The sequence below is a fragment of the Giraffa tippelskirchi genome, chromosome 10 (assembly GCF_054371585.1).
Source record: "Giraffa tippelskirchi isolate mGirTip1 chromosome 10, T2T-mGirTip1v1.2.pri, whole genome shotgun sequence".
NCBI classification, from domain to species: Eukaryota; Metazoa; Chordata; class Mammalia; order Artiodactyla; family Giraffidae; genus Giraffa; species Giraffa tippelskirchi.
In genome coordinates, this window is record NC_137284.1 from 117388402 (window position 1) to 117405144 (window position 16743).

The window sequence follows — 16743 nt, forward strand, 5'->3', positions numbered from 1 at the left end:
ATATCTGCCTTAACTATTTTTTTGTTGTTGTTAAAAGTAGGGAATAAAAGACTTTTGTGTTTAGTCTAGCTAGTGAAGGAGGAAACAGAAAGGCTGTTTCTCTTCAACTGGTTGAAACGAGCCAGATAAAGCAAAGAGAACCACAGGATATTGGGTTCTGAGACAGGGCCTGTCTTGGCTTTTATTTACCTAAAACAGCTTGCCACTAATTGCTGCTTTTGAATTTAATATTATTTAGTTGTCAGTAGGGAAGATAAAGGCTTCCCTAGTGGCTCAAATGGTAAAGAATCTGCCTGCAATGCAGGAGACATGGGTCACTGGGTCAGGAACACTCCCTGGAAAAGAGAATGGCTAGCCACTCCAGTATTCATGCCTGGAGAATTCCATGGACAGAAGAGCCTGGTGGGCTACAGTCCATAGAGTTGAAAAAAGTCATACATGACTGAACGACTAACACTTTCACTTCAGGGAAGATACAGAAGTTAATAAATTTTGACGGGATCACAGATCTCAGTGTATGTGTATACAGGCAGTCCTTGCTTTGCATTGTAATGCAGGATCACAGAAGTGACCATGAAAGCTGAAACCATGTGAAGTATTGTAGTAATCAATGGAAAAATTTACAATTATTCTATGATTTTTAAAAAATATCAGGTGATTAAAAACTCCCTTACTGTTGGTCTTAAATGAATAGGGAAATGAAAAAAATGAACTAATATTTATTTAGCTCACATTAAATTAAAGCATTGAAAATTAATGTATTTTATTTCTTTGTAAAAACTTATCGGTAATTTGAGCTGTGCTTGCCTTCTCCTGGTCAGAAACTTATGATACTTAGTGAGCATCTTTCCTATGCCTTGTTGAATTGCTACTCTCCTTTCTAAGTTTGGGTCAGTTTTTTGACATGATCCTTTGTGCTTTCAATGTCATGAAATATCCAAGAGATGTGAAGTTGTGAATGGGAAGATTTTTGCTGAACAGTGGTATCAGTATCCCATTCCCATAGTCATTGATTTTTTTTTTTTCTGTCATGCTATTTACATTTGATTTTAATTTCTCTTCCAGTGTTATCACTTTTCATTTCTTTGCTGCACTTTCAACTTTATTGGCCAGTTTCCTCTTTCAACTATTCAGTTTTATTATGTCACATGGTATCACCCAGAGACAGAAAAGCAGCAAGCTATGTCCTTTGTTGTCTGTACATGAACTGAATGAACAGATGCTTAGTGATCAATCCTGACAGACTTTGAGAGAAGTGACTAGATGGGCTGTTGACTGTGGTGGCTGTAACTTATTTACCAAGCGATTGGTGGACTGAAGAGCTAATAGCAAAGTTTGTTTTTCATGCAATTACTCACACTTAATCTACTATGGTAACTGAAATTGGAACTGTGTCCTTGGGATACTGGTGTGATTGAACAAAACCATAGTGAGTGAAATTCCTTCACACTGCTGCTGCTGCTGCTGCTGAGTCGCTTCAGTTGTGTCCAACTCTGTGCGACCCCATAGACAGCAGCCCACCAGGCTCCGCCATCCCTGGGATTCTCCAGGCAAGAATACTGGAGTGGGTTGCCATTTCCTTCTCCAGTGCATGAAAGGGAAAAGTGAAAGTGAAGTCGCTCAGTCGTGTCCGACTGCCAGCGACTCCATGGACTGTAGCCCACCAGGCTCCTCTGTCCATGGGATTTTCCAGGCAAGAGTACTGGAGTGGGGTGCCGTTGCCTTCTCCTGGAGCCATGCAAAAGTGAAGACTGCCCGCATCTTTTTTTCTCTAGAGAAGAGAGAATCAGTAGTGGTGTATCTGTGCTATGCTCAGACAGTCATGTCCCACTCTGCAAACCCATGGACTGGAGCCCTCCAGGCTCCTCTGTCCATGGAAATTTTCAGGCAAGAATGCTGGAGTGGGTTGCTATTTCCTATTCCAGGGAATCTTACTGACCCAGGGATCAAACCCGCATCTTTTGCATCTCCTGCATTGGCAGGCAGATTCTTGACCCCTGCGCCACCTGGGAAGTCCTACTTTAACCATTAAAAATGCTTTATTTTAAAAGCCGTCATCCTAAGAGATTAAAGATTTGTGTTCTTATGGTCTAGTTAGCATTGTTTTCCTAAGGTTGCACCTAGTGATGGTGAGGATACAATGAATGGTTACCTAATGGGCTCTGGGAATGAAAGTATATTAAAGCAACTTCTTTAAAATGTGATTATGTGATAAGCAGGATTTTAAAAGAATTCTAAATCTGAAAATTATGTGTATACAAAGGTGTTCTTGTTGCATTGGTTGTAACAGCATAAATTTGACATAATTGCAAGTAAGTATTTTAATACATTGATTATATGGCTTGTTAGCTCAGGGAATGTATTATAGCTATAAAGATGATACCTACAAAAAAGTTTATTATGATGCAAGTAAATTTGCATGATAAAACTAAAGGGCTGAAACAGAATATAAAGCATTATTTATAATTTGATTATACTTATAAAATACCACATTTTATAGAAAAAGGTAGAGGAAAAAATGTACCAAATTATAAAAAATAGTTATCTCTGGATGGTGGGAATATTAGAGACTTTGGTCTTTCATTTTTCCTGTTTTTTTTTATGTTTCCTAACTTTTCTCAAATAAGTATCTAATTACTATAATAATAGAAAAATGTATAATAAATTTTAAAGTTACACTCTGTTTCTATCCACATAGGAATGCTTTGCAGTCTTTTCTGCAATTGCTACAAGGGAAGAAAAGTGGGGGGAGTGGTGGCTATAAAACATGTCTTTTTCTGAATGTCCAAGGTAGACTTTCACTTGAGAATCATTTTAAGTATAAGAACTGTTAACTTCTCATGGCTAAAAAAGAGGAAACCACATCTATTGCTCCATCTGGTGGCATCCTTCTAGGTTTGTCTTGTGTTCTCGTTTTTCTTACTCTGAGGAGTAGTGTGTCTGTATCAGTTAGCTGAGTCTTTGCTGTTGGTTCTTTTTATTTGTAAATAAGGATTTGCAAATCAACTGCTCTTTTCCTCTGGTAGATCCATATTTTTAGGAGAAAATGCATCAATTGCTACATTTCCTTTTGTTTTCTCTTGATCTTGTTTATTTTATTTTCAGATGATTTGGGAGACTACCCTATATTATCAGACTTCATTTTCAAAATGAAAACCTTTAAAGAGATTAGCTCATCTTAATATCTTGCTGTGCATTTGGTTCATATTTCTGTTTTCTTTTCCTAGTGTGCCCCCAATATTCATAAGATGGATGGTTATTCATGTGATGGTGTCCAGGTAGGTTACTTCATCTTTACCTAAATGTTTCCTATAATATCAGCACAAAAGAAATACTAAGTCTCATCAAAGTAGGAAGATCATATTAAATGTTTTGTAGTCAACTCTGAAGATAAAATGCCTTTATAATACTCATCTACTAGTTTTCTTAGTCATATTTTTCAGTTACCGGATGGAAGTAGACATTGTGCTGCTAATGGGTTGCTTTTCCATTTTAGGGAATTTGCTTTGGAGGAAGATGTAAAACCAGGGATAGACAATGCAAATACATCTGGGGGCAAAGTGAGTAAATAACAAGGTTTGAGCCTTCTTCAAGTATGATATCTGGCCCAAGGGCATGTGAACTGGATGGAAGTAATTTTTCAACCACTTTATTATGACTCAGGGACTTTCAGAGCCACTGCAGCTCTTAGCAGGAGCACTTTTGTGGAAATTAGAGAAAAGCACCTCCTTTGATAAGATACAGCTCTGTATGTCTTGGCTAGTTAGCCATGTCTTTGGATGGAAAGTGCCTTTGCTGCCAGGCAGGTAAAATCCATTCTAGGGTATGCAACTTGGAGAACAAAGCAAACCTGGATTTCTGCTCCTCTTATGCTGTCTTTAACTTAGTATCCTTAGGCAAAACCCATCAACCATGTGGTATGGACGTGGACCCCGAGTGGGTCACCCTTGGATAAGAACTGTAATCTTTTAGCCAGAATTGCTTTTTCTTTCTTATCTCTCTTTCTTAAACTCTAGTTGGTTTTCTTAGTTATAGGTGAATTTCTGCTAAGGTAGCTCTGTCATATCAGAAAGAAATTTTAATGTTATTCCCTTCAAAATTTGGCAGATTTTCAGAAGGAAATATGCGACATTTACATCTAAAACATATTTAATTTAAATGCATATTTAAATGTTATATTTTTCCAGAAGTATTACTGGCCCTTCTGAAAGAAGTTTTTGCTTCAGACTCTTTCAAAAGATGATTTATATTGGAAAGCAAGATATAAAGATAATGATAACCCTTAACTGTCACAAATACTGGCTATAATCATTTTGGAAAAGGAAGTGTATGCTCTCTTTTGAACAACTAGAGAAACATTGGGATGGGAGAACATTTTAGTTACGTAGGCTTATGCTCTGGACAAAGAAATATAGTTTTTGCTTCCTCCTCTTGAGGAAAATTAGTGGCTGACAGCAAGAAGTAGGAAAAGAAAGTACCAAACATTATCAGTTTAAAAAATATACACTGACAGTCATCTTTTGATTAGTTTGCAAAAGTTGTTTTGATCTAAATCTTGGATAGCTCCATCAACTGACCTTGGCTTTAGCAAAAATAAACTCCTGACAAAAATGCTGACATGACTTAAAATGTTACTTGACAGTCAGAGATTTAACATGAATTCAAGTTTGCTTACAAGCAGAGTAACTTTTTGATGGCCGTTAAGAATTAATAAACAAAGTGGAAATACTGCTCTTTCTTGAGTCTTTAATTATTGTGTGTCGTTCTTTTAATAAAATTGTCTTTATGATTCATAAAAGTTGCTGAGTGAAAAATTCATGCTTTATATCTGGCATGGAGATTAAAGCATTGAACATTTGTCAATGAACCATTTGGTAGCATCTTTCTCCAATTATTGGCTAAATTCTCAGGAGTGTTATTCTTAGAACTTACAGCCTGAATCATATCAAAGATCTAAATAGATTTGCTTTCAAGTTTTAAATGAGCAGTTGTGAGAAATGTACCCAAGTGATGGATGCTTTTGATATGGGGAACTCTTGTGAAGCATGGGTATAACTTTTGCAATTGGTAACATTGTAGTGAAGAAGGAGAGTTCTTCACAAGCGTTTCCCCCTTACTGCAAACAGTTGAACAGCTCTCATGGTATATCTCTCACTGATAGAAAACTCTATTCTGCTTCAGATGTGATGTCATCAGACAAATACTGCTATGAGAAACTGAATATAGAAGGCACCGAGAAGGGTAACTGTGGGAAAGACAAAGACACGTGGATACAGTGCAACAAACGGTGAGATGGAGAAATTAGCCGAGTTTATACCTCAGTTCCAGGCACTACTTCTTGAGCAACCAGGACTTTCCTGTTTTCTGCATACCATAAAGCATTCCCTTTCCCTCATCTCTTCCCAGAGTTCCAGCATCACCTTTGCAGAGGGTTTCTGAATCTCAATATGTATTCTGACCTTTCTGCTAAGGCTCAGGCGATGCCTATGGCTGCCTTAGGTCTTTCTCACCTAGAAGACACCTGTCAGCATCTCAAAGGCAACAAAAATTAAAGCCAACAGAATGTTCTCAGTGCTGATAGATGGAATTATCTGACTCTGACTTTAACGAAGAACTCTTTTACCCAAAGATCTTAATATCTCACTCTCCTTCTGTTTAGAAGCCTCAGAGTGATCCTTGATGCTCCCTTCTCTCTGACTCATTATCCAAATAGCAAATCATGTTTATTCTTCTCTTTCACTCCTCCATAATTTGTCTTTAATTCAACTCTTCATTTCTGTGCCTATTGCATTATCCCAACTAAGACCTATGTCAATTCTTCAACTAATACAGAAACCTCTTAGTTTTGTGTGCCAGCAGCGTCTAGCATGATCCCATCAAAATAATCTTTTCCTGAACCTTTTTGATGATGTCAGTTCTTTGTTCAAATTTCACTGGTTCCACATACTTAATTGATAGTAAGAATAACATCTATTGAATGCACACTGTGTGTTAGGAACTGTATTACACTTTACATAAGTGATGTCATTTAATCTTCATGGTAGTTTGCCCTGTTTTATGGAGGAGGAAACTGAGACAGTTAGTTGACTAAGGTCATGTAGACAGGATATTATCGGAGCAGAATTAGAAATCAGCAGTCTGATTTTAGAATTCTCCCTTAACCACTTTGCTGAATGTCATACCATCTTGCTTAATACATGAAATGGAACTTTAGCTTGGCACTGTACCTCTTCCATAATTTTCCCCAACCTACATATTTTGTTTTTATCTTTTCCACTCTTTCAAAGTCTAGCAAACCTGGCCATTTCTAATATATTTTTTTGTCCTACTTCCACATGGGTATATGTGCTATTCATATTTTAGGAAGTACCCTTTATACGCCATAAAAAAATTTTACCTATCCAAAAACTTACCCATCCCCATCCCCTTGGATAGCTCTTACTCTGTAAATTATTTCTGGATTATTTTGTTTATTATTTTATTTATTTTATTTATTATTATCACCTTCCTCCTCTCCTGCATCCTTTGCATTACTTTTATAGTCCTTGTCACTAACTCTGTGTTTTATAGATGTTTAATGTATGTAATTTGTCTTCTTGCCCAGAGTATAATTTCCTTAAGAATAAAAATCATCTAATGTTTTTAATATATACTATTTAGTAAACTCTAATGAAAAATGTTGAATGTATATCTCTTCTATGTTAAAAAGCATTTTTATTTATGATAGATACAATAATGTGATGATATAACTTTTAAAAATTATTTTTAATACATATTTTTTTATGTTGGTGATAGATGCATGTCTTAATTTTTCTCTTTTTCTATATGGTAAAGTCTAATATTTCCATATATAGTTGCTTGCCTGCTAATAAGTCTTTGCAAGACATTTATTAGAAAATGTTTATCATTATCAATATTAATGATTAAAATGTATTAAATATAGAGAATATGTAAGATAGTAGTTAACACAAATGAAAATATTTTACAAGTTAAATTAGAAAATATGTGCTAGCTGGGGGAGAAGTAGAATATATTGGAAAAGGAATCATGATCCTATGTGGTTGAGAAGCCACAAAGTATATAATCTGTTCTTTAATTCTGGTGCCATTGGTTGAAGAAAACACTGTATTCTAAAAGAATACTCATTCAAAGTTCATTCATTCACTTATCAAATATTTTTTAAAATGTCTTAGTATATCCTGTGATGTGTTATGAGGAAAGATGTTCACATATAAAAGAAGTCCATTTGATTGATAATTTTCTTTAGATAAATGCTTAGGAGACAGTAAAGGAAAATCTAGAACATAGTTGGGATTTTGGTGTACCAAAAGTTTCAGAAAAGACAGTTTTTAAAGCCAGGAGTAAACTAATTTGAAGTTATTTTGTTTTGCTTGAGATTTGAAGAAATAGTACAGTTGATGAAAAAACAAATGCTTAAGGAAGATAACATTATTGTTCTAACTGTACGGACTTTGCTGTATCTTTGAGGGAAGAAGTAAATACCTGGTACTTTTTTAACACAGGGATGTGCTTTGTGGTTACCTTTTGTGTACGAACATTGGTAATATCCCAAGACTTGGAGAACTCGATGGTGAAATTACGTCTACTTTAGTTATACAGCAGGGAAGAACGTTAAACTGCAGGTAATGACCTAACCATTCTGTGAGAACATTAGCCATCTTATTTCCCAGAAATGAAGCTTAAGATTACTTCTGTTTTCAGTTCATGTGTATGTTAGTAAGGTGAAATGGATTCTAGTCCATAGGGATGATTAAGTAAATCCTGACAGAGAACAGATAGAAGGGAAGAATTAGTTGAATGTGGACTATTATATGGTAGCTAGAGTTATGTTTAATTGTCCAGTTAAATCTTGCAGGGTTTAGTTTGCATTTCATTCTTATCAGTGGATTAAATAGATGCATCTTCTTTTGCTCCCTTATGAAATCCCACTAAAATGACACTAAATAGATTTTTTTCTAGAATTTGTATATCCATAAGGAAGCAGAAAAAGGGAGAGGAAACAGCAGCAACAAAATTCTAGAACATGGAGAACAAATAGATGTGTGGCAGATGATTAGCAAAACTAAAAATGCTGAAGTTCTCAGTCAATAATGGGGAAAACTAAGAAACTGACTCAATATGTACTACCAGTCCCAAAAGGCTCAAAATGGGCAGCATCATCTACTTCTGGAAGAGTGAATAAAGGATTTGGGGATAGAGGAAGGAACTCAAATGAAAAAGATAGGTGAACTCTGTTAGAGAAGCTTCTACAACTACAGCTTACTTCCCTGACCCAGCTAAGCTGGTGACTGCTCACCCTCCCATGAAAGATTTGAGCTTTACAGACTGCAAAGAATAAAATAGAAGGTTTCCAAGCTGATTGCCAGCAGAAAAATCAGTTATCAGAGTTGTACAGAAGTGGTCTAGCCTCATTGATGTTCAGTCAGAAAGTCCCAGAACTTCCAATCATCTGTCTGGTTCCCCAACTCAAATATGAACAGATGATCAGATTTGTGAAGAAAGACTCTGACATGAAGAGAGAGAGAGAGAAATGACCAGAAAATGCAACAACTACCTATAAATATTTTAAGATACTTCTATCATGAAACAAGAATAGGGTAGAATTTTTAAAAATAAGGAACATAAAGAGAAAACAAAGGAAAGCTGTTAGAAATTAAAAAAAAAAAAATGAGGGCAAACGTTAAACTCTATAGTTGACATTATCTCCCAGAAAGTAGAGTAAAAGAGACAAAGAAAGAGACATAGAGTAAAGCTCACCGTGTTAGAAATAATAAAAAACAGAGAAAACAGCAGGGAGGAAATTAGCAATGACTAACTCCAAGAGCATTATCTAGAACCTTTGGACTTGAATTTCCATATTGCCAGGCTCACCAGGTGCAAGGTGAAATCTGTGAAATTAGTAATACATCAAAACTTATCATTATGAAATTTCAGAACCTAAGGAAAAAGAATCCCAACTGTTTCCAGAGAGGAGAGGAAAAAAAAAAGATTAGGCATTAGAATGGTTTCAAATCTATTAACAGGAGTGCTGGGATCTGAAAGACAATGGAGAAAATAATTTCCAAAGTAGAATTCTGTACTCAGGCAAAATATGAATTGAGTGTGAGGGTAGAAAATAAAGAGACATTTAGATATGCAAGTTTCCCCCAAGTTTACTCCCCTAAGTCCTTTCTCAGGAAGCTCTTAGAAACTGTGCTCCACCAAAATAAAGAAGAAAACTAAGAAAGAGACGTAGGGAATTTAGGAAACAACATATCCACTGTGGAGAGAGACCGGGAAGTCCTCCAATGAATAGTATCTTGGACAAAGCCGAGATACCCAGCTCTGTACCATTTACAGGGGCCAACCAGATCAGATAGGAGCAGGGGAACTACAAGTGGAAACTCTAGGAGAGATTATTTCAGCAAGATGAACTGATGTTCAGACACATCTTAAGTGGAGATTTTGGCAGCAGGGTTGGAGTAATTTTGAGTTAGTGATAGATAATTCATTTAACAAATAAGAGACTTACTAATCTGAGGGAAAATGAGAAGTAATACAAGTAAAAGAAAAGCTGTAATTATGGTGCACTACATCACTCGTTTACTAAGTCCTAACAATGCATGATTTGTTGTTGATTTAAATATTGATCAACAAAATGTGTGATGGAAGGAAAGGGGAAAGAGATGAATTCTGAAATTCCATAGAGGGCAGTCAACTGATAATACTGAATATAGGAAAACTAAAAATAGTGATACAAACTCATTATTTAAAAATATGTACATAAATAACAAAAGAATCAGTTAAGAGTAGAAAGTGATTTCCTCCAAGGAAGGATATAAGAGGAGTAGGGGCAATGTATCCCTTTATTGCATTGTAAAAACTAATTTGCCTATTTAACTCATAAAACTATATGCATGCATAATTTTGATAAAAATAAATAAACAATAAGAATGGAAATTTTTGTAGTAGCATTGACATGGTACTATATGAATAAATAGATTATGAATGTACATTTTCAGTCACTATCCTGTTTATTTAATTGTTTTTATCCTGTTTCTTTTTTACTCCTGCCTGATGTATGGGTTGCTATATTGAATAGTTGTTGCAATAGTTTAGCCATTCTCAAATATACAGCTGACCCTTGAGCAACACTGGTTTGAACTACAAGGGTCCATTTATGTGCATATTCTTTTCAGTAAATACAGGTCTTTTTTTTTTTTTTTTTTTTTTTATAAATATGTGCTACAACACTACATAATTTCCCATTGGTTGAATCTGTGGATGTGGAACTTGGATTTTCAACTGCATGGAGGGGTGGTACCCCTACCCCCTATGTTGTTCAAAGGTCAACTGTAGTTTGTAAATAGAACAATCTTTTTGGGAAATGTAACCAAAACTAAAAAATTCTCATCATTGTTTGAAATGTATTTAAAATCTTGAAGGTACTTATTTATCAAATCAAATATTAATAATGGCTTACTTGACTTGTATGTACATGGCATAGTAGCCAAAGGAAAATGATAAAGCCATTTCAGGCCCTTGTTATAATAATTATGTTTAAATCCTAAGGTATATAAATATCTCTGAAAATAATTAGATCAAAAGATTCAATTGCTTTCTCCATTTAGAGATTGAAAATGTTTATGCTACTTTTAAAATTAGGTAATAAAGAGAAAATAGAGAAAGTGATATTGCCTACTTTTAAGTTTTTAAATGTAGTCTCAAGATAAATGTAAATTAATGGAATACCGCTTTCTTTTTGCTCTCCATTTATTTTTAGTGGTGGGCATGTTAAGCTTGATGAAGATGTCGACCTTGGCTATGTGGAAGACGGGACACCCTGTGGTCCCAAAATGATGTGCTTAGAACACAGGTGTCTTCCTGTGGCTTCCTTCAACTTTAGTACTTGCTTAAGCAATAAAGAAGGCACTGTTTGTTCAGGAAATGGAGTAAGTATTCACTACCTCACCATAGGGATCTATTTAGTTATTTTACATCAGAGAAACAGATATGACCCTGAACAGCCTATTTCTGTAATAAAGGAAAATATGCTTGTCCATGTTTCTCCAGCTAGTATATAAACAGTCATGTGGTCATAGTCATTTGTGTATTTCTGTTGTGTAATCTGTGAAAGCTTGAGAATGAGAAAAAGTTTTATCTTCCTAACCAAATTCTTCTATTTCTCACTCTTATTAGGTTAAATGGGTCTAATTTAATATAATCTGAGTTTTCTACAAGTGACTTAGGAGACAAATTTTAACAAACTATAATGGGATGAAAAAGGGAGTACAAAGTAGGGGCAGTGGCCACAATACTTAACAACTGGTATGGTCCAGGCACTGACCATTTAGAACAGACCATAAGTAATTGCCTTGACCAAAACAGTGGGTACCAGCTGAGGATAACGTCTAGAAATAGAAGCAGAATAATTAAGGAAATGAATCTCAGAGATGAATAGAAAGAATGGTGGTGCTGGTGGTGCTCAGTCATGTCTGATTCTTTGTGACCCCATGGGCTGTAGCCTGTCTCACTCCTCCGTCCATGGGATTTTCCAGGCAAGATTACTGGAGTGGTTTGCCATTTCCTCCTCCAGGAGATCTTCCTGACCCAGGGATTATACCCACGTCTCTTGCATCTCCAGCATTGGTAGGCAGATTCTTTACCACTGTGCCACCTGGGAAGCCCAAATAGAAAAAATGGTGGTATTTAAATTCTATCTTCCTGCATATATTCTATCTTCCTCCATATATCTGACAAGATATAGGTAAATTTATAGGTTAAATAAACATGCTCTATTAGCAATTACAGTTTTGTCATTTTCAGTTAGGAATTCCTACACTAACGAAAATTTCTTGAATCTTTTTCTTTTAGCATGTGCCCTGATTTTCTTTTTATCCTCTCTGGGTTCCTTCGGGTTATACTATCCAGTTGAGAATCCTTGTCCTGGAAGTGTAAGCCTTCAGTCCTGGTCATTCCGTGTATATCCCTGAGGGATACACCAAGAATTTCCTAAGGGAGGTCTTACTAATTGTTACCTGTTGCCTAAGAATAGGAATTCTTCTGGCACAGGAGAATAGAGAAGGTATATAGGAAGTAGTTTTGCTCCTTGTTTTAAAGGAATCTGCTAAATCTTATAAGTAATAGAATGTTAGGGAGAGATGCTTTTTGGGGGATGGAGATAAGTACAATGGAATAATTTCTTGATCATAATGCTAATGAATAACTGTATCTTATTCATCTAGAAGTCCTGAGTATGTAACACAGAGTTGTGTTAATTAACTGTTTGTTTAAGGAATAAGTAAATGAGTGATGAGTGATGGGGCTTCCCAGGTGGCGCTAGTAGTAAGGAACCCACCTGCCAGTGCAGGAGACCTAAGAGATGCAGGTTCGATCCCTGGTTCAAGAAGATCCCGTGTAGGAGGGCATTGCAACCCACTCCAGTATTCTCTCCTGGAGAATCCCCATGGACAGAGGAGCCTGGCAGTCTCCAGTCCATAGGGTCGCAAAGGATTGGACACAACTGAAGCGACTTAGCACACATGTACACACAAATGAGTGATAGACACAAGTAAATCAGGTGGCAAATAGCATCCAATCATTTATAATAATTATGCATAATACAGAAAGGTTATATCCTATGTGTCTTTAACTTATAGTGACTCAACTTTGTATATGTGACAAAAATTAAAATGTAAAATACAGTAGGTATTCTCTATATACTCTACATCGTGTAGGTTAAGAGTGTGGGCTTGGAACCAGACAGTTTGAGTGTGAAATTCAGCTCTCCTCCTTACTAACTGGGTGAGATTGGGCAAATTAGTTAGCCTGTCTGTGTTTCACTCTATTCTTCTATAAAGTGGGAATAATAATATTGCCTAGGATACAGGATGCAGGATTGTTGTGAAGAATCAATGAATTAACACCTGTAACTGATACATAATGCTTAGATGGATCCCTGTGACACAGTGAATATTCAATAATGTCAGCTGTGACTGTGTTTATTATGATCATTGTGCAACAGTGTCACTGTTCTTGTCACTGTATCACTGGTGCTGCTGCATGATGTGGAAACATACTTGGAGAAACCAGTTGACCTGGTTATTGACCTGATCTGTTGAAAAGACAGTTGGTGAAGTGGAGTCTCAAACTCAGGCCTTTTTTTTGGTTTGTTTCTTCCTGCATATTTGTTAATCTGCAGAAAGTTGCTAATCTGAATTAATTTGAAATCTGCAATTTGTTGATCATATTTATAGTACAGTTAAATCTACATGTATGTTGTCTTCTGACAGATTCAAGCAGACAAAAATGAGAAACCCATCCCATCAAACCTGAGTCCTGAAGAACTTCTCTGAACTCAGCCCTAACTGAATTCTCTCCTACTTCTCATTCCTTTCAAATTTGCTTTGAATAATAAGATTTTAGAACAGAAACATAGGTTCTGTTTCCTGGATATATAAGTGAAGATTATTGTCTGATAATTTTTAAAAATTTGGTGCCAGTTTATGTGAATTTTTCTCCTAGGCTTTGTTTGAAGGACTTCTCAGTTTCCATGACCCCTGAGATAGCTAAGCTCTGGAGCTTGGGTTGAGGTGCCCAGGTTATGGTTTTGTGAAGCTTTCTTCTTAGACCACTGCAAAGCCTCAGGCCTCCCCTCTTCTTTGTCAGATTTCCCTTTATCTTATCTGCTTCCTAAAGATGAATAACATTTTGATATAAAGAGCCTTTCTTTAGAAGAAGAAAACTTTGTATTGGATAATTGGAAAATGATTGTAATTCTGCTTAATTTTTAAAAATCTCCCTCGTAAAATTTGAGTTAAAAAAATTCAAATTGATCATGGATTTTTGTGCAAGAAATGTAAATTCTCTTTTAAACTTTGTTGTTTTCTCGGGGTCGACTGTTGCTCTCTAGAAAATATTTTTTGAGTAAGATAATTAGTAAGTAATTAGAAATAGGAAGAAAGTACAATAAATGTCCAGTCTCATCTAATTCTAGGCGTGTAATTATTAGAAATTAATACAATTAATTTTTATTTTTTAAAATTAATGTTTATTTTTCATGCCTCTGTACCTAAGAGTTAGTGTTGATGCTAGATTGATTTTGGATTTCAGGTTTGCAGTAATGAGCTGAAGTGTGTGTGTAACAGACACTGGGTAGGTGAAGACTGCAGCACTTACTTCCCTTACAATGATGATGCAAAGGCTGGCATTACACTGTCTGGCAATGGTAGGTACTTAATTTGGTCCCATTATGTTGTCTTTATGCACAAGGAAAGAGAAAAGTGCCCTTCCTAAGCTGAGTTTGGATTACTTTTATATAAGTCAAATATAAGTTAAATCCATGTAATAATGAATTAATTACAATGTACATTTGGGGCCCTCATTATGAAACCAATTATTTCCATTATCTTGTAATATGAAATATTCAGTATAACTTAGTCTACTGATTTAGCCATATCTTGTTCTATATCAGGCTGATATTTTCCAAGTATTGTACTTATTTGGAGCTGACAGCAAATCCTAGTATCTTTTTTTTTAATATAATTTAATTTTTATTTATTGGCTATGCTGGGTCTTTGTTGCTGTGCATGGGCTTCCTCTAGTTGTGGTGAGTGGGGGTTACTCTCTAGTTGCAGAGTGTGGGCTGCTTGTTGTGGTGGCTTCTCTTGTTGCGGAGCACGAGCTCGAGAACATAGGCTCAATAGTTGTTGTGAACAGGCTTAGTTGCTCCATGGCTTATAGAATCTTCCTGGACCAGGGATCAAACCTGTGTCTCCTGCATTGGCAGGCAGATTCCTTACCACTGGCCCACCAGGGAAGCCCTAGTATTTCTTTTAAATGAAGAAAATAGTCAGAATTTTCAAGTGTATGATTTTATATTTTATACTTTTTATATATTGGGACTAAGTAAATGAGGAAAAATTTGAATTGATTTTAAAAATATTTTAACTTTAATATTCTCTCTTAAAGAACCACATCTATATTAAACTCCAATTCTGTAGCCTCTACTGTAGGTAATTCTAGAAGTAGTAACCTTGGCTAAGGTGCCTGGAAGGGGTTTGACATGGATAAGAAGCAGCAGGTGTAGTTCTAAAAGCAAGAGTGGCCCAAATGGAGAAGTAGAAATTACATGCAGATAGTGGAAAGAAGACATACCTTGAAGATGAATGTCCCTTTTTAAACTATTTTTATCATTTCATTATTGAGTATTTTTCTGCATAAAATAATGTTCAAGTCTTAAAGTCCATTCAGCTCCAAAGAATGAGGAAATTATTAGTTTCATTCTAATCATCCATACAGGTTAAATGTATTAGTCAATGTGACTTTCATAATAAAACTCAGAGTGACTAGGATTTTGGCATCTTCAGTCTTAGCAATAGTTGTGGGGCTGGTTCCTGCACTTAATGCAGAAAGAAGCCTCTTCAAGTCTGTGGATTTAACTGGCTTGTCAAAAGTCATACTGTTACTTAGAAGTAATCAGGACTAGCATTTGAGTGTATTGTTGTTGTTCAGACGCTCAGTCGTGTCTGACTTTTTGACCCATGGACTACAGCACGCCAGGCTTCCCTGTCCTTCATTATCTCCCAGAGTTTGCTCAAACTAATGTCCATTGAGTCATTGATGCCATCCAACCATCTCATTCTCTGACACCCCTTTCTCCTCCTGCCCTCCTTCCCAGCCTCAGGGTCTATTGAGCCCTGTTAAATTTCTGGAGCTTTCCCCATGGCTCAGTGGGTAAAGTATCTGCCTGCAATGCAGAAGACACAGGAGATGCTGGTTCAGTCCCTGGGTTGGGAAGATCCCCTGAGGGAGGAAATGGCAACCCTAGCATTCTTACCTGAAAAATCCCCTGGACAGAGGAGCCTGGCAAGCTAGTTAAAAGGATTGGAAAGAGTCAGACATGACTGAGTGACTAAGCACTCACACATGTTAAATTTCTGGAAAGAAAGGAAGGGGAGATGGGCTAGGTCTTAGAGTGGGAAAATCCCAATGCCCCAGGAGTCCTCTGGTATCTGCACCCACTATCGCACAGACGACTGGGGCAGGGTGGAGTCTGCCAGGCTCCTGGATGTCTGAGCCCTGCTGTCCCATGTGACTCCTGAGGGCTCCCAGACAGAGAGGCTGCCACTCCGTTATGGGGAATTGGAATCTGTTCCAGTCATCCATGATTACTGCCTTTGATTCCTCAGGAGTGCAGCAGACAAAGAGCTAACTAAGCTGCCCTGGGTGAGAGCCCTGCAATTTAGCATGGGATATAAGTCTTTATCAACCAAACAGGTCTTCTGAGCCAGGAGCCAGGCAGGCCTCCAGCCTGTGTTTTCTGCTCTTGGGCTTTTACTTGTGCTTGTTGTCCAGTCCTTTGACTCACTAGGCCCCTTTCACGGCTGTGATCCCTTAAGAATTGCATCACAGCCTGTCTGACCATTGTTGCTGCTGGACACGAAAGTACCATCACCCAGTCCTTATCTCCAGCCCTGGCCCCCTGCCAATCTGGTGCATCCTCGCTCTCACAGGTCATCAGCACCAGTCTCCAGCTCACCTGACTCTGTCTTTTCCATTGTTTTTCCCGGATACCACAGCCATTATTGGCAAGACTGGGAACTACAGTCTTTTATCATCTATACCACCTGACCGTCTGTAGCCATGTTTTCTCCCTTTAGAAGCTTATATTTACACAGACAAAATATCACACAAAATAAGGACCTTACATTAGTTGTGAAAATGGAGTGATAAGAACAATAA

At 36.8% G+C, this 16743-nt stretch overlaps 1 protein-coding gene across 24 annotated transcripts in view; it reads left to right on the plus strand.

Annotated features, from left to right (window-relative positions):
* Positions 1–16743, plus strand: part of ADAM22 (ADAM metallopeptidase domain 22) — a 266992-nt gene that overhangs the window by 201972 nt on the left and 48277 nt on the right. For all 24 annotated transcript variants that reach the window (XR_014066643.1, XR_014066641.1, XR_014066644.1 and 21 more), the window contains 6 exons: positions 3228–3278; positions 3497–3560; positions 5182–5287; positions 7524–7643; positions 10784–10952; positions 14113–14227. Coding sequence is in view for 17 of the 24 variants with exons in the window: in XM_081533901.1 (XP_081390027.1) it covers positions 3228–3278; positions 3497–3560; positions 5182–5287; positions 7524–7643; positions 10784–10952; positions 14113–14227 (625 nt within the window). In the remaining 7 variants the exon portion in view is untranslated. The remainder of the gene's footprint in view (positions 1–3227; positions 3279–3496; positions 3561–5181; positions 5288–7523; positions 7644–10783; positions 10953–14112; positions 14228–16743) is intronic.